Raw genomic sequence first — 18,862 nt, 5'->3', positions numbered from 1 at the left:
TTTCCCCATTGTAGAGTTGTACAGTAACATTGACCTTGGCTGTATAGCGCCACCACACTTTAGAGTGTTGACATTTTCTCATGCAATGTAAACAACACAATGACCCTCATAATAAAAAGTACCATGTTGCTGAACAAATATTTAGGGTGTTGATAACGCACTATTCATTGTCATTCTCATAGATTCTTATAAAAATACAAATTTTGTTCAGTTACTATTGAATTTAATTTTGAAAAGATCTAATTCAACATTCTAGGCTTATATTATTAGCTTTTTATTATTCAAAAAATCGTGTAGAGTATTTTTTATGGGAGGGCTTAACAAAGTTGAGCCTGAATGAACAACCAAGGAAACTGAAATATATTTGCCAAAGACCTTGATATTTTATTCTCTTAAACTCAGCAGTTTTTCATTTCATCTTTATCAATCTTTGAACGCCTTTTTAGTATACAATTTTCAGGGGAAAAATTGTTTCTGCGCATAGTTCAAACTTTAGCTCTATCTAGCATGCATGTAACTTCTTCCTAAATGAGGAAGTAAAGTAACTTTGATCAAGTATTGACATGTAATTGACTGATGAATCCGGTTTACTACAATAACAACAACATATTTTACACCATTGGTTTGGGGAAGATTTCAATTCATACACTTGGGGGTCCTGTTCAAAGCTCACAATAACAAGCCTTTAGTTTAACTGTTCCTATTTCACTGCAACTAAAAAGTAGACAATAATTGTGGTTAATAAGTAAGACCGTCTTTGCACACAAACAGTTTCAGTCTTAAGATTGCTTTTATCAGATTGTAATTCAAACACATTGCATTGTTATTGTTTGTAAAAACGGGTAGTTTTTGTACCCCTTTTGTTTGGTTGCGTTTGTATTTCTTAAAGGCAGTGGACACTATTGGTAATTACTCAAAATAATTATTGGCATAAAACTTTACTTGGTAACGAGTAATGGGGAGAGGTTGATGGTATAAAACAATGTGAGAAACGGCTCCCTCTGAAGTGCCATAGTTTTCGAGAAAGAAGTAATTTTCAAAGAATTTGATTTCGAGACCTCAGATTTTGAACTTGAGGTCTCGAAATCAACCATCTAAACGCACACAACTTCGTGTGACAGTGGTAATTTTTTTCTTTCATTATTATCTCGCAACTTCGATGACCGATTGAGCTCAAATTTTCACAGGTTAGTTATTTTATGCATATGTTGAGATACACCAACTGTGAAGGCTAGCCTTTGACAATTACCAATAGTGTCCACTGCCTTTAAGCGCTTTTTATTGATTTTATAAAAAGTGCTAATAAGGTTATAATTATAATCATCATTGAAACAAAAAAAAATAAATAAAATTAATTACAATAACTCTCTTAGTTCCAACATTAATAATAGCCCATCACCATCAAATATTAACAAGCAGTTTGGATAATAAAGCATAAAATATCTGACAGACAGTCAAAATTAGTTACTGTACTTGACCCTTCACCACAAAATGCATCTATTAATTACTAAAGCATGCAATGCATATTTATTTGCATAAACATTGTAGGCTACAAAAGCCAGCAACTTCTTCATAAAGTTTCATTTCTACACATTGTTTGTCCACAGAGATTAGACCCTGCTTTGTAACTGAAAATGTTCCTACAGTCTAAATACTATAACTTAAAATCTGGCTTTGATCAGATTGTTATTAAAGCTACAATTATATTAGAGTGTTTTTTTTTTACTGGTCGCTGAGTCATACAAGCAATTTAGGTCTCTAATGTTTAAAGGGGTGTGTTTGATCGCTCTATACTCCAAGTTAAAATGACACAAGTAGAATGCACTCTTCATAACCTTCCTACAAGTTATGCAACTTTTTGACTGAATGAACAAAAGTTGACCCAGGTGCTATACATCAATTTACTTGGTTAACTTACGATCTCTTTACCAATACTTGTGTATTTAATTGTATGGTTATTTACATTTGAAAGCAAAAAACTTACTTGTATTTATGCGGCATTTTTAAAGGAAAATACAACTTTTGTTTGTGTAGAAGGTGCTTGCAAGTTTCGTATTATTAATAATGCTAAAAACTTTAGAGTACATACACACTTACCACTTTAATCCTCATTAAATAGTCAAACAAATGTTGGGTAGTGTGATTCTTTACAGTGAATAATTGGATTAAGCTATATTAAATTTGAGTCAAACTTCTTTTGGTGTTGGCTATCATGCAGTATGTGGCAGATACCACTCCACTGCTCTATCAGTTGCAGTTATAACGTTCAAATCAAGAGCATTCACTCGATACTGAAATGGGACAAGACAATTCAGCTCCTTACGAAAGTCACACGTTTCTAGACCATTGTATTTCATCACTTCACAAAATGATGGCGCTTTACGGTGATGCCATCTATCTTTGAAATGATTGTCAGTTTATGTAATATATACATAAGCAAGAAGTGTAACAATGTTCAAGTTACCTCAAGTTAAAGTGGATTACACAATTGCCCGACAACCTAGTTGGTATTTAAAATCTAAATGCTTAGTCCGAAAAAATTTAATCAGCAGTTTTCCAGCATAGACATTTTTCTTTTTGTAAAAACTATTTTGTGTTATTGCTATTGTTCACAAATGCACAGTTTTGAAGTAATTTTTAGACAACAACTCTTACTACTTTAATCTCAAACATCTCTTGCTAATAACTGTATGCATCTCTTTACCTTTCAGCGCCTTTGAGCAATCTTTTGGATATATGGCACTTTATAAATGCTGTTATTATTATTATTATTATTATTATTATTATGATACAGACTGCGTTCCCACTGGTCCACAATTGCGAGATCATGATCCCACAAAAGGATTAGTCGCAGACGTGAAATAGCTGTTGCATTCCCACTTGAGTATGATCGCGCATTGATCCGCCTTTTGGAAACGGGAGTTGACTAATGAAAAGTCATTCAAGTGTGCAGCTCGCATATGTACATGTACAAAGTACCCATCGATGGCGACTTTTCCGCAGCCTGCTCGAGCTCTGCATGGGACGTCGTCAGCCACCATTATTTTGTCTGTCGATAATAACCCCAAAATATCGGAAATTCAATATCGAGTATACTCGATATATCAGTTAAAGGATGGCGCCAAAAACGGTGCTTAATGTACCGAAGACCGACAGTTAAATAGGTTGCATAAGTACTGTGTTTTACGGCTTGATCCACCGCATTTGTTGTTAGTACGAACAAAATCAAATTGCGCCGTCCCTCCCCGCATGTTTCCGATTTTGCAACGAAGAAAAAGACGTGATTACCTTTTCCGCTTCCACATGGCATGTTGCAGAAAACGCTACCAGGATCCCGACTAAAATGAGGCATGTTTTCTTTGCCACTGGATAATTATAGTTTTGTTGAAGAAATTTACAAGTTGACTTGTAGAGTAGCTTACATAATGCACATGCAAAGAAACATGCTTTGTTTGAAGTTTGCAGCAGTTCTATTTTTAAATTCACAGAGAATCGGAATGAGAAATGTGTTTTTTTTGGTCACTTATACACTGCGTCATTGAGTGTTTGTGTTACAATTTCGTACCGATTAGTGCATGATGCCACCGTCCCACAGTGCGTGTGTCGCGTTTGTATGGGGAAGGAGGATTGTTTTGTGCAAACTACGTCTCTAAAATTGTCAGACAATAATAGCTTTTAGATGAGCTTCGTACTCGGCACGTAGACGACGTGTGTTTTTTCTATGGCAATAATTTGTGATGTTTCTTCCCCATGGAAGTCAACAGGTAGAGAACAATCACGCAAGTGTCAATTTTTTGCGCCATTCGAGCCCACCGGATGTTCGATCTCAAATTGCGGGGTCCTGATCCCCCCTTTGCGTTCCCACTAGACGTTGATCACCCTTTTAACCCACAAGGGCGATCAGATCCCGCTTTAATCCTATTCCCGAGGTTGATTAAAATTGCAGGGTCAGATCCTGATCGCCCTCGCATTCCCACTTACGCTTATTTCCCTTTGATCGCCCCTTTCCCGAAATTGCGGGGTCGTGATCGCCCTTTTCTCGATTTTAGAGATCAAGGCTGGGTCCAGTGGGACCGGGGCCCAAGTGCTCATTATGTGGCAGATACCACTCCACTGCTCTGTCAGTTGCAGTTATTCTGGTCAAGTCACGAGCATTGACTCGATATTGAAATGGAACAAGACGATTCAGCTTCTTACGAAAGTCACGCATTTCTAGACCATTGTACTTCATCACTTCACCAAATGATGGCAAATAAGTCAATGGTGGTATCCCAAGACCCCCTGCCATGATTTGTGCACGCAGATATGCAATGAAGTAAGGGGCATTGTCGAAGTACTCTAACCAGGTAGTCGGTGCTACGTCAGTTAGGTTTGCAAGAAGGGTGGCAGGATTCCTGTCTGTATCCTTTAAGTATGATTCAGCACTTAGTTTAAAATTGTCAGATGTGTCGCTAGGCAAAAATTCAATCCAGTTTATCGTCTCAGTAACAATTACTGAGGAGCGGTTACTTTGGTTAAGAAGGGGTTTGAAGTTTTGCAGGAGCTTGGCAAAGCCGATGTAGTCACTGAGATTGGATGTGAATATCCTGTCATAGTTTGACATTTTAAGAGACTTATGAATCGAAGGAAAGTCCATACAGTTAGCCAGAGAAATTTGGAAAGAAAGCCGTTGTTGCTGGATGAGATGTTTGAATTTCTGGAGGAGGTTTGTGATGTAGTTGTGGTAAATCACCATCGGGGATGAGCAGGGTCTGGTCTCAGACTCCCTCACTCTCAAGCAATCCCACACTTTGAAGGGATGTGAATCTTGTTTGATGCAGTACACAAAGGTATAATCCTTTGGGCTTATATTTTGATTGATTGAGAATTTAATTTCAGTTATACAACCAAAAGGTATGTCAGCTTCACGCCCTGTTAGTGTCGGGTTATCAAATGACATTAGTTCTTGTTTTTCTTCTTTGGGGAGGAACATCCCATGGTCAAACCATTCTTCAAATTGCTTTTCAGCACTGGATGACTCTAACTGATTTGTGTGAACGAATTCCCTTCCCTTACCAATGTTTTGTTCAATTTCTTTATTATATTGATCAAACACAGTTTTTCTTTGTTTTCTGAGATTTATTGAGGATTGTTTCTTTCGTTGGCATTCTAGTGATCTCCATTTGTCCCAAACTTGACTCATGTCTGCAAGATCTTCACCTTGAACTTTGACCAACCCTTGAGTGACCTCTGTGAGACTTTGAGGGGTCATCTGAATGAGCTCATCCAAGCTGGTCTTGATCAAGTCATACTCTTTCTTTGTAATGTGAACTGAGTACCAGATGGTAGTCAGACTGCTCTCAATTCCCTCAGTGTCTGCAAACCGAACCAACATAAAGAGAAACAAGACATTCCTTGCCATGACAAAAGGGTCAAAGTCATTGAGAGTGATGTACAGACTTCCCTGGTACCTGGCAGGAAGGGAAGCTGCTGTCAAGACAGTGTTGCGTAAGTCTCCGCAACCAGCTGACAATATATGATAATCTCTGTTCAAGTCAGTTTTCTTTATTGACCCATCAGACCATTCATTGTTAGCAAGTTGCAAGAAGTCTTCAGCAATGCAGTTTCCAAAATAATAAGGGGCACCACCAAGTCTATCGGTACGCATAAAAATGTGTTTTTGTGTTAGTTTATCAGCTGCTGTTGTTGTAGTTGCCTTTGTCTTCTTGCATAACTCCTTATGATTGGCCCAATCACTTCTTTGACATTCCTGGTTACAGTACCATGCGTAGTTGCAACGTGCACACTGAAAAATAATAATAGCAAAATGAAATATGATTTTTGGGGTTGAACAAAGAATTGAAGAGTGTGTTCGAACCAACGATCTCCGGACTAACGTGCCGGCACTCTACCAACTGAGCTATCTAGCCCTATGTTGGCGGTGTCCCTATTTTGTCAATATCTTTGTTCGGGGGTGCCAGTCAGAAGCCATACAACCGTTAACTGCCGTGTAGCCAGGGATCACACCCAAATTACGATACAACATGGGAAGCGGCAGCCAGGGAATCAGCTTAAGGGGATGCGACTTTTACATGCCATGCATGCAATAGACATAATTTAAAGTAAAGGCCCTGTCACACCTTGACGCTTAAGCCAGCGTATGCCGACGTATGAAAATTTAGGCAATTACGCTGGCGTACGTCGAATAATTTATGGGTAAGTTTTGTATAAGTTAAGAGCAAGCTGAAACACGCTGATATACATCGAAGTAAGGCATGCGTCGAGAAATGTTGTGCATGCACACAAATTTTCGACATATGCCAGCGTGTGGCTCAGAAGTTCCGCATAAGTTGTAGGTAAGTTATAAGATTGTTGCCACACGTTCACACACGTTACTTGTAAGTTAATCATAAGTTGACATACGTCGAGATAATGTCTAGCGTACCTAAAACGTATTTCTAACCCATCTGTAACGTCCTTTTAACCTATGTCGAACGTATTTGACGTATTTCGGACAACCACAGAACTTACTGAACGTGTTTCTAACTTACAGCTTCCGTATTATGGCGTATTGGGAGCGTTTATGTGAATCGGTAAATACAAACTGGGTTCACAGCAGAGAGACACCCACTTTGTAGGCTAATACATATGATCGTCGGCAATACGCTGTTGCGCGCTATGCAGTAGTTACACTATCGTAGGACATAAGTTGTGAACGCCGGCAACACGCTAAGCATTCGTTTTGGAAACGTTTTATGTAAGTTACTAATACGGTATGCATACGTCGAACTCGTTATGAATACGCTTTGTATACGCTCTCAAAATTGAAAAATCTATCGATAGGTCAGCGTATGCCAACGTTTTAGAGAAATTTGTTTACGTCAAGGAATGACAGGGCCTTAAGCAACATAATAGAGGAAAATAATTTGCCAAGTTTTGTTTGAATTATTCCCCTCTTTTGCAACAAAATCAACAGAGCATTATGTAAATTTTCTTTTTAAAGCCATTATACACTTTCGGTATACAGTATTGTCCAAGTCCCACACTTCGTGTATCACAACTTATTTATAAAATAACAAACCTGTTAAAAATTAGGCTCAATCAGTCATCGGAGTTGGGAGAAAATAACGGGAAAACACACTTCTGTTTTCGCGCGTTACGTCGTGTCATGACATGTGTTTATAATAAATTCGTAATTCTCGCTATCTAGAATATATATTGTTTTAATGTTTTCTCAAAAAGTAAAGCATTTTATGAAACAATATTTCAAGAGAAGTCTTTCACCATTACCTTCTGTAAACCCTATTTGTAAAACTTTTTTTCCCCCCCTGTACCGAAAGTGTATAATGGCTTTAAAATGAATAGGGGATAATGATTGAAATAAAAGCAGATATACCTCTTTCATTGTACCCTTATTTTTGCATTTGTTGCATGATCTTGTTCTAAATAACGGGCACTCTCTACTCCTATGTCTAACTCTGTCTCTGTGTTCACATGTTGAGCTACAATACTCCGCCATCTTGCAATCAGGACAGTGAATGGTCTGTTCCAGTGAAACTTCACAGCGCCAGCAATGTCCTCGCTGAACATCCATGTTTATATCTAAGAACCAAAGATCGAGACAAAAAGAAGATAAATAATCACTTAATTAACGTTTTTTTTTTCCTTTTTTCTCCAAGACTTTTTAAATTGAGAGACGGTAATGCACTTAGGTAGTAAGACAGTCACTTGCACTTCATGGAAACGCTACACTTCATTATATCTGACAGATAAGTCACTTCATGAAAACGCAAAAGGCAAAAACATGCGAGTTTCGAACCGTACTGTATCACTGTCGTAAAAACACAAAATTATTGCGTATTAGGCACTGCATCTTGCTTAAAATGTTAACATGAAGGATTATGTTAATAGTTTGTATGAAAAACATTTTTGAAAGATAGGTAACTTGGTGGGACTAGAGACAAGTTGTTAGTCATAATCAATTTTAGATTACAGTGAAACTCACCCTTTAAAATAACCACTAACGGTAGTTCTTTGGAGTAAATCCACAAAGGGATCCTACATCAGCTCTGTCCGGTTATCACTGTGATATGTTCTGTCTCCGTCTAGATTAAACACTATCATGCATTGCTGCAAAAATTAGACCTTGATCTTACCTATTACCACCACCTTGCACAGACAAAAATGTTTTGTCAAGTGTGAATAATACTCTGTTCATTTGGTAAGGATAATGGTGTCGGGATGTATTGATCAACATAATGTAGATTGCAATGTGAGGGGTTTTTCCCAGATGTGAAATGAAAGGGTTCCCAAGTGTTTGATCAACGTTGCGTAAAGGATTCATATGCAAAAGATCAGTTCATGACCTTTCGTTTTCAATTTTATTCAAATTATTGAAAAACATCAGTGTTGCAGATGAGAAACTGAATTGCACAATATAAGAATAAAATAATCAAGAACAAGAATACTCCCAAAGTTCTGTTTAAAGCCATTGGACACTTTCGGTAAACAGTATTGTCCAAGGCCCACACTTCGTGTATCACAACTTCTATATGAAATAAAAAACCTGTGAAAATTTAGGCTCAATCGGTCATCGGAGTCGGGAGAAAATAACGGGAAAACCCACCCTTGTTTCCGCACATTTCCCCGTGTCATGACATGTGTTTAAAATAAATCTGTAATTCTCGATATCGAGAATTGATATTGTTTTAATGTTTTCTCAAAAAGTAAAGCATTTCATGGAATAATATTTCAAGAGAAGTCTTTCACCATTACCTTCTGTAAACCGTGTTAGTTATTTGTAAATCTGTGAACTTTTAATTTTTTTTTCTGTACCGAAAGTGTCCAATGACTTTAACTCCTTTAATTTATTGTTGCTGTGCAGTACAACATACATAAACCTAAGGGTTTCAAAAACAGCTAAGTAAACCGTTATGGAATGAAGTCATCATGTCGCCATCTTATAGAACTAAAACAATAATGAAACAATGTGAGGCACATCTATTTACTTGTGGCACACAGAATAGGCGAAGGAGCAGCCTTCTTTTTTACCTCTAGCCAAGGGTGGCATACGCATTGACCCCATTCAACTGATGTTTTCATCAAAATAATCTTGATGCACCATTTTGGGAGTCAATGGCTTTTAATATAATATAAACCTATGGCTTTGGCTCTGGCTGCAGTGCTCTAGTTGAAGTCCCATACTGGAATGGCATGTTTTCAAAATAACTGAGTGATCCTACGTGGTAGCTGAAGCCAAGCTATGGTTTCGAAGTAAACACATTTTTCACTTTGTTGTCAATGTTTTTAATCCAGCAACAACAACAAAAGTTGAACTGGTGCTCAACACTTGCGCGCCCGGTGCGTGCCTGGATTGGTCTATTGACCATAGAAATAGAACGTAAACCTATTGCCCACCAACATGGTGAGCGTGGCATCAGTCGCCGCGGGTGACGCGCGCGCTACACACAAACCAAACCACTTCCGCCATACCTCAAAAGGGCTTATGGTTTTGAAGTAGGCCACAGTAGGGTAACTGTCCGTTACCAAACATATTTTTCACTTTGTTGTCAAAGTTTTTGTCCAGCAGTAAAGTTAGCACTTTCAAGTTCACTGTTCTGTGTAATGTTTGAAAAGTACTAGGAGAAGGCCTACCGGGTACTGCACATTCATTTACAAGTAGTTCACAGCAATTAATAAATGATTTTAACAGTTTTGAGGCCATCCTCAATAGCCGTTTTGAATTTTAGTATAATTGAAAAAGAATTCTGTGATAGGCTGAATGTTAATTTGAGATGGTAGAGGGCAGCGGATTTACTGGGTAAACTTCCATTGTTTATGTTGTTTTGAGCATGCTTATATATTTGTCTAGAACAATGGATTCACCTGGTAAGTCTGCTGCCACCTAGGGTTGCAAAACAGTTCCCATTTGATCTTATTTTTGTTTAATATGGTAATAAAAGAGTGGGGTTCAAACCATTTAAAACAACAGGGTCATAGCCATTTCATAACGGACCAAGTTGAAGGCAAGTTCCTTTATCCCTAGCCATGAGCCTGCAGGTTCTTAAACGGCTAGTAAGTACTGTGGCACCACTTTTTATTTCCATTCATAATTGTTCTTTTTATTAAAAAGTGTGGTAATGATAGAAAATCCCCCCCTCCCCCCCCCAAAAAAAAAAAACTGTACAATTTCATTTTCTGTCGCATCCTTGGGCACCACTTTGAAATTGGTCAAATTAAATGTGATACTCGATGCTTACCAAGTACAGAGTACCAGTCTGTATTGATGGCATGAAGCATAGTATAAGCACCTGTAAATTCTTGCATGCCACGCATTATGTTGAAACACTTCTCACAATGTTTATTTCACACATTTAAACATGCCCATGTGATCTCCTCTCGACCATACAGAATGGATCCTTGGTATTTATGAATATTGTTTTAATATATATGCATATACACTTTTGGTGAACAAGATGGAATGGCACAATTGTCACAAAATTGTAACAGCTGCAATGTATTAATTCTTTGATCAGCTTTTATTTTTATTGTACATGATGCATTCTTTTTTACACATTCTTACAAAATTCTTTGTTTATTCCAAATAAAGCGTTAATACATGTATTTACTTACATACAAGCAGTGTTTGTAACTTAAGCTAACAGTAATGAATCAAGTTCTTTCAACTAATGTACAGGAATGATTTGATATTGCTATTCATCACTGCAATAACCTATCTTTCTGAAAGTTTGTATATACTCAGCGCCTTGAGTACCTTGTTTGGTTGGTACGTGCGCTATATAAGACTTTGATGTTATTGTTACAAAATATTTAATAGCAAAGTATACTTTGCCTTTAAACATTTTGTATAAAACAATAAAATGCTTCGAAAACCCCAAAAACAGTTGAGCAATCAACTGAAAAACAATCAAACACACAAATGCTTCTTAGTAAAACCCCCAAAACAATCAAACAATTAGCTGGCTGAAATTTTAACTTGCATGTGACTGAATGGAAAAAAGTTGACCCAGGTACCATGCATATTTTTGAGGCTTTTGGATGGAAACACAATTTGTTTTGTGTGCTAAGCACTTACAAGCTCTATATCTATATTTAAAGCTAAAAACTACTTCAATCCACATTTACCACTTAAAGCCATTGGACACTTTCGGTAAACAGTATTGTCCAAGACCCACACTTTGTGTATCACAACTTCTATATAAAATAACAAACCTGTGAAAATTTAGGCTCAATCGGTCATCGGAGTCGGGAGAAAATAACGGGAAAACCCACCCTTGTATCCGCACGTTTCGCTGTGTCATGACATGTGTTTAAAATAAATCCATACGAGAATTGATATTGTTTGACTGTTTCTCAAAAAGTAAAGCATTTCATGGTATAATATTTCAAAAGAAGTCTTTCACCACTACCTTCTGTAAACCCTGTAAGTTATTTGTAAATCTGTGAATTTCTTTTTCTGTACAGAAAGGGTCCAATGGCTTTAAATCCTCATTAAATATTCCTTGACAGTTATGTAAGTCAAGTTAGATCTACATTGTCCATGCACCTGATTAGATTAGATTAGATATCGATCTAAGTTAAATGTCAAACTTCTTTGAACTTAGCCATCAGTGTGTGGCAGACACCACTCCACTGCTCTGTCATTTAAATTGATCAGGGTCAAATCACGATTATTCACTCGATACTGAAATGGAACAAGACGATTCAGCTTCCTACGAAAGTTACGCATTTGTAGACCATTGTGTTTCATCACTTCACCAAACGATGGCACATTAGTCAATGACTGTACCCCAGGACCCCCTGCCATGATTTGTGCACGCAGATAGCCAACAAAGTGAGGGGCATTATCAAAGTATTCCATCCAGTTATGGATGTCACCATTTTCACGGCAGTATGATGTAATGCAAGGTTTATAGTCTGTGTTCTCCAGTTTAGATAGAATTTCTGCCCAGATCATTGTCTCAGTAATAAGTACTGAGTAGTGATTACTAGAATTAAGAAGTGGTTTGAAGTCTTGCAGGAGCTTGGCAAACCCAACATAGTCGGCAATATTGGATGTGAAGATGCGATCATAGTTTGGCATCTTTAGAGAAATATGTTCTGAAAGAAAGTTCATACAATTGGCTAGTGACACTTGAATAAAAAGTCTTCCATTCTGGATGAAGCTTTTTACCGTCTTGAGGAATTTTGTGATGTAGTTGTGGTACATCACCATAGGGGTTGGGTAGGGTCTGGTCTCAGACTCCCTCTCAGACTCCCTCTCAGACTCCCTCACTCTCAAGCAATCCCATACTCTGAAGGGATGTAAAACTGCTTGGACACAGTACACAAAGGCATGATCCTTTGGGCTCGGCTTTTTAGTGGAATGGAGATCAACTTCACGCCCTGTTAGTGTCGGATTATCAAATTACATTGTTTCTTGTTTTTCTTCTTTGGGGAGGAACATCCCATGGTCAAACCATTCTTCAAATTGCTTTTTAGCACTGGGTGACTCTAAAGGATTTGTATAACGGAATTTATTGCCCTTACCACACTTTTGTTCATATTTTTTTTGGGATTCATCAAGTACAGTTTTTCTTTGTTTTCTGAGATTGATTGAGGATGGTTCCCCTCGTTGGCATTCTAGTGATCTCCATTTGTTCCAAACTTGACTCATAACTGCAAGATCTTTACCTTGAACTTTGACCAACCCTTGAGTGACCTCTGTGAGACTTTGAGGGGTCATCTGAATGAGCTCATCCAAGCTGGTCTTGATCAGGTCATACTCTTTCTTTGTAATGTGAACTGAGTACCAGATGGTAGTCAGACTGCTCTCAATTCCCTCAGTGTCTGCAAACCGAACCAACATAAAGAGAAACAAGACATTCCTTGCCATGACAAAAGGGTCAAAGTCATTGAGAGTGATGTACAGACTTCCCTGGTACCTGGCAGGAAGGGAAGCTGCTGTCAAGACAGTATTGCGTAAGTCTCCGCAACCAGCTGACAATATATGATAATCTTTGTTCAAGTCAGTTTTCTTTATTGACCCATCAGACCATTCATTGTTATCAAGTTGCAAGAAGTCTTTAGCAATGCAGTTTCCAAAATAATAAGGGAAATCATTAAGTCTGTCAGTACGCATTGAAATGTATTCTTTTCTTAATTCATCTGCTGCTCTTTTTGTTCTTGCCTTTTTCTCCTTGCATTCCTTCATATGATTGGCCCAATCACTTCTTTGACATTCCTGGTTACAGTACCATGCATAGTTGCAACCTGCACACTGAAAAGACATTATAGCAGAATAAAATATATCAACTCTCTGTTAGAGAATTTGTTACTTCTCCATGTGTAATTTTAAATCTCTTCGTTATGAATCCTCCTCCTAGTTTTTGTGCAAGTGTACCTCTAGAACTCTGATTATAGTCTCTTCTAGCTTTTACATGACATGCATGCAAGAGACAACAACATTTCTTAAAAACAGTGGACACTATTGGTAATTGTCAAAGACCAGTCTTCTCACTTTGTGTATCTCAACATTAACATAAAATAACACACCTGTGAACATTCAAGCTCAATTGGTCATCAAAGTTGCGAGGTAACTATGAAAAAACAAAAATCCTTGTCAGACGAAGTTGTGTGCTTTCAGATGCTTGATTTCGAGACCTCAAATTCTAAACTTGAGGTCTCGAAATCAAATTTATGGAAAATTACGTCTTTCTCGAAAACTTTGTCACTTCAGAGGGAGCCCTTTCTCACAATGTTTTATACTATCAATATCTCTCCCCATTACTCATTACCAAGTGGGGTTTTATGATAATAATTATTTTGAGTAATTACTAATAGTGTCCACTGCCTTTAAGTAAGAAACATAGTAAAACAATTTGCCAAGTTTCGTTTTACAATACATTTAGAGAATGATTCCTCTCTTTTGCAACAAAATCATCAGAGCATTATATGTAAATTGCCTTTTTTGTAAATGATTAGGGGATAATGATGGAAATTAAAGCAGACATACCTCTTTCATTGTACCCTTCTTGTTGCATTTGTTGCATGATCTTGTTCCAAATAACGGGCACTCTCTACTCCTATGTCTAACTCTGTCTCTGTTTTCACATGTTGAGCTACAATACTCCGCCATCTTGCAATCAGGACAGTGAATGGTCTGTTCCAGTTTAACTTTACAACGCCAGCAATGTCCACGCTGAACGTCCATGTTTATTGCTTAGAAACAAAGAAAAAAATAGTAATACATTCAGTTTTGCTAAATTAAACCACACTTTTGAGATGTTTTCTACCTACATTGTATCACTTGTGTTTTCAAGAAAACATTCAAAGTCTGCTTGCCTTCAAAATAAGGAAACACTAAAACAAGCATCGCTATATAACTTCTGTTTAAAAAAAAACAGCACTGAGTACAAATTCTGAATATATTCTCTCTGTTTCTTGTTTAAAATTAAAGTTATTACTTACTCAACACCTTAGCAGTCTATTAAGAAATTAAAACATAGAAAACACACACTCTTCTTATACTGAAATACAAATTTTAAACATTAACAACGATTTAAACAAAAACTTGCAATTTCCCTACTCACCTGGTATAACCTTTTTAAATGGGTCAGTTAATACAGATCTCCAGATGAATTATCATGAGTTCATTGTTGTCGACTTCGAGTTGGTTTATTGCACACACAAAAAACATCCATACATGTACATAGGAAGAAGGAGTCTTGGACATGTAGCACCATGTATCAGCCCTGGTTGTTATTAAACTGTGCTGTGTATTTCCCCATTGTAGAGTTAGTCTGGTTCCCAGACCCGAAAATCTCTGACTAGGCTCTGTCGAATTTAACAAGAGATGTCAAGGAATCTTTGGTCAGGGACCAGACTAGTGTAGAGTTGTACAGTAGCATTGACCTTGGCTGTATAGGCAACCACACTTTAGGGCGTTGACATTTTCTCATTCAATGTAAAAAACACAATGACCCTCATAATAAAAAGTACCATGTTGCTGAACAAATATTTAGGGCGTTGATAACGCACTATTCATTGTCATTCTCATAGATTCTTATAAAAATACAAACTTTGTTCAGTGTCAAATTTACTATTGAATTTAATTTTGAAAAGATCTAATTCAGCATTCTAGGCTTATATCGTTAGCTTTTTATTATTCAAAATATCATGTAGAGTATTTTTTATGGGAGGGCTTAACAAAGTTGAGCCTGAATGAACAACCAAGGAAACTGAAATATGTTTGCCAAAGAGCAGTTTTTCATTTCATCTTTATTCATCTGTGAACGCCTTTTCAGTATACAATTTAAAGGGGGAAAAATTGTTTCTGCGTATAGTTCAAACTTTAGCTCTATCTAGTATGCGTGAAACTTCTTCCTAAATGAGGAAGTAAAGTAACTTTGATCAAGTATTGACATTCAATTGACTACAATAACAAAAACATATTTTACACTAGTGGTTTAGGGAAGATTTCAATTCATACACTTGGGGGTCCTGTTCCAAGCTCACAATAACAAGCCTTTAGTTTAACTGTTCCTATTTCACTGCAACTAAAAAGTAGGCCATAACTGTGGTTAATAAGTAAGACCTTCTTTGCACACAAACAGTTTCATTCTTAAGATTGTTCTTATCAGATTGTAATTCAAACACATTGCATTGTTATTGTTTGTAAAAACTGGTAGTTTTTGTACCCCTTTTGTTTGGTTGCTTTTGTAATTCTTAATAAGCGCTTTGTATCGATTTTATAAAAAGTGCTTATAAGGTTATAATTATAATCTTTATTGAAACTAACAAATAAACAAATAAAATTAATTACAATAACTCTCTTAGTTCCAACATTAATAGCCCATCACCATCAAGTATGAACAAGCAGTTTTGATATAAAGCATTAAAATATCTGACAGACAGTCAAAATTAGTTACTGTATTTGACCCTTCACCACAAAATGCATCTATTAATTACTAAAGCATGCAATGCATATTTATTTGCATAAACATTGTAGGCTACAAAAGCCAGCAACTTCTTCATAAAGTTTCATTTCTACAGTCGTTTGTCCACAAAGATTAGACTCTGCTTTGTAACTGAAAATGTTCCTGCAGGTTAAATTCAGTCTAAATACTAAAACTTGAAATCTGGCTTTTATCAGATTGTTATTAAAGCAACAATTATATTGGAGTCTTTTTTTTTTTTACTGGTCGCTGAGTCATACAAGCACATGATCAAGATTAATTTTAGGTCTTGAATTATAATAAGAAAAAGAAGAAGAAGAAATACTTATATAGTGCAATTCAGAACTGCAAGTACTCTCAATGAGCTATACAAACGAATAAACAAATTTATATAAGAGAAAGCAACAAATAAGCTAAACAATATAAGATAACAAACAAGATTGAGTGAACATGTGGGTTTTGAGATGTGATTTGAAGATGACGGGGTTTACTTGAGAACGGAGTGTAGCAGGAAGAGAGTTCCAAAGGGTGGGTGTGCTGAAGGCAAGTGCTCTTTTACCGTACGTTTTTGTTCTGTATGGGGAAACTTGTAGGAGAAGCTGTGAAGAGGATCTGAGGGACCTTGTCGGGGTGTATGGCGTTATCAGTTTCGGAGATGTAATGAGGGGAGAGACCATGGACAGCATTGAACGTGAGGAGCAGGACTTTGTACTGTATGCGATCGCTGACAGGAAGTCAATGGACTTCTTGTAGAATGGGGGTGATGTGGTTCTGCTTCTTTGATCTAGCGATGAGCCATGCTGCTTAAATGTTTAAAGGGGTGTGTTTGATCGCTCTGTACTCCAAGTTAAAATGGAGCAAGTAGAATGCACTCTTCATAACCTTCCTACAAGTTATGCAACTTTTTGACTGAATGAACAAAAGTTGACCCAGGTGCTATACATCAATTTACTTGGTTAACTTACGATCTCTTTACCAATACTTGTGTATTTAATTGTATGGTTATTTACATTTGAAAGCAAAAAACTTACTTATATTTATGCGGCATTTTTAAAGGAAAATACAACTTTAGTTTATGTACAAGGTGCTTGCAAATCCGTATTAATAATTAATGCTAAAAACTTAAGAGTAAATACACCACTTCAATCCTCATTAAATATTCCATAAAAATGTTGGGTAGTATGATTCTTTACAGTACGATATACATGTACCCAATCAGAATAAGCTATATTGAACTTAAGTCAAACTTCTTTTTGTGTTAGCCATCAGTATGTGGGACGTGGGACATACCACTCCACTGCTCTGCCAGTTGCATTTTTATTACTGGAGTCAAGTCATGAACATTGGCTCAATACTGGAACAAGAAGATTCAGCTTCTTACGAAAGTCACGCATTTAGCTTCTGACAAAAGTCACGCAATTGTAGACCATTACCTAATCATTTCACCAAATGATGGTACATTAGGGTGATACCATCTATCTTTGAAATGATTGTCAGTTTATGTAATATATACATAAGCATGAAGTGTAAACATTTTTAAGTTACCTCAAGTTAAAGTGGATTACAAAATTGCCTCAAAACCAAGTTGGTATTTAAATCTAAATGCTTAGTCCGATGATTTAATCATCAATTTTCCAACATAGACATTTTTCCTTTTGTTGAAACTAAGCTATTTCTTTGATTATTGATTTTGGTAACACTTACAGGTGACAGTTTGGAAAGTCATTTTTATATAACGACTCTTAATGATGTAATGTCAACCTGCTCTTGCTTACTATAATTTAGTGATCAGTATGTGGCAGATACCACTCTACTGCTCTGTCAGTTGCAGTTATTCTGGTCAAGTCACGAGCATTGGTTCGATACTGAAATGGGACAAGACGATTCAGCTTCTTACGAAAGTCACGCATTTCTAGACCATTGTACTTCATCACTTCACCATTTGATGGCAAATAAGTCAATGGTGGTATCCCAAGACCCCCTGCCATGATTTGTGCACGCAGATAGCCAACAAAGTGAGGGGCATTATCAAAGTACTCTAACAAGGTAGAAGGTGCTACATCAGTGTCAAGCACAAGAAGATCAGCTAAATTCCTGCCTGTGTCCTGAATGTAAGCTTCAGTACAAAGTTGAACTTGTAGTTCATTCCCAGGCTGAATGAAAAGTCTATACCAGTTTATTGTCTCAGTAACAAGTACTGAGTAGTGATTACTAGAATTAAGAAGTGGTTTGAAGTCTTGCAAGAGCTTGGCAAACCCAACATAGTCAGCAATATTGGATGTGAAGATGCGATCATAGTTTGGCATCTTTAGAGAATTATGTACTGAAGGAAAGTCTTGATTGATTTTTAAAACTCAAATTTGTAAATGTGGCCGGTGCCATAAAAAGCATGGCAGTGCGGCCCGAGTAAAACTATTTTCATTTCACTACAATTTAATATTAATAAATGATCATGGTTAATAATTAAAAAACTCATTGTAAACAAGTATTTTACATAGAGCAAATAAACAAATCAAGTCCAAAAACTATTTCAGTTGCCACGTCATTACACTCCCAATCAACACAAATTCTGAGTAAGTGTAGCTTAATTTAGTATTGAATCGGCTACCAAATCTATAATTTAATACAATTTTTTATTAAGCAATTGCAATTAATGAGGCAATTGCAATTAATGACACTATTCATCAGGCATACTAATTTATTACGCATACATCATTGTATTTCTCCAAAAGCCAAAAACTTCAAAACAAAAATTCAAGTCTACAGCTATTTTGTTGCAGAGATTCGACTCTACTTTTTTTTTTACTGTAGTTGTTGATACAGGTTTCATTCAGTCAAATTATATTAGCTATCGTAATTTCCTGTGTACAAGACTTATCTGATTTTCAAAAGTCCCACTCAATCACTGCTTGTTATGTGACGGTGCA

At 36.8% G+C, this 18,862-nt stretch overlaps 2 protein-coding genes across 3 annotated transcripts; both read right to left on the bottom strand.

Annotated features, from left to right (window-relative positions):
- Positions 1-1,215: 1,215 nt before the first annotated feature.
- Positions 1,216-15,111, bottom strand: LOC117306596. Of its 2 annotated transcripts, none has more exons than XM_033791079.1 (3): positions 14,571-15,111; positions 13,994-14,199; positions 1,216-5,785 (listed from the first exon to the last, which is right to left on the bottom strand). In XM_033791079.1, the coding sequence occupies exons 2-3, from the start codon at positions 14,189-14,191 to the stop codon at positions 4,046-4,048; spliced, it is 1,938 nt and encodes a 645-aa protein (XP_033646970.1). In that variant the 5' UTR covers positions 14,192-14,199; positions 14,571-15,111; the 3' UTR covers positions 1,216-4,045. The 2 variants fall into 2 exon arrangements, with proteins under 2 accessions (XP_033646970.1, XP_033646971.1); XM_033791080.1 differs by lacking the exons at positions 13,994-14,199; positions 14,571-15,111 and adding exons at positions 7,376-7,581; positions 7,985-8,227.
- A 2,249-nt stretch (positions 15,112-17,360) lies between these two features.
- On the bottom strand, positions 17,361-18,265 carry LOC117306601. Its single transcript, XM_033791087.1, has one exon. The coding sequence runs from the start codon at positions 18,239-18,241 to the stop codon at positions 17,717-17,719; it is 525 nt and encodes a 174-aa protein (XP_033646978.1). The 5' UTR covers positions 18,242-18,265; the 3' UTR covers positions 17,361-17,716.
- Between the last annotated feature and the right edge of the window lie 597 nt (positions 18,266-18,862).

The sequence above is a fragment of the Asterias rubens genome, unplaced genomic scaffold, assembly GCF_902459465.1.
Source record: "Asterias rubens unplaced genomic scaffold, eAstRub1.3, whole genome shotgun sequence".
Lineage (NCBI taxonomy): Eukaryota > Metazoa > Echinodermata > Asteroidea > Forcipulatida > Asteriidae > Asterias > Asterias rubens.
Note: the sequence above shows the minus strand (reverse complement) of the source record. Positions and strands in the feature narration are given on the sequence as shown.

Coding starts and splice junctions, on each gene's coding strand:
- LOC117306596 (XM_033791079.1), bottom strand. CDS start 14,191: ATGGACGTTCAGCGTGGACATTGCTGGCGTTGTAAAGTTAAACTGGAA. Junction 5,786..13,993: donor AGAAGGGTACAATGAAAGAG/GTATGTCTGCTT, acceptor ATTATTTTTCAG/TGTGCACGTTGCAACTACGC.
- LOC117306601 (XM_033791087.1), bottom strand. CDS start 18,241: ATGCCAAACTATGATCGCATCTTCACATCCAATATTGCTGACTATGTT.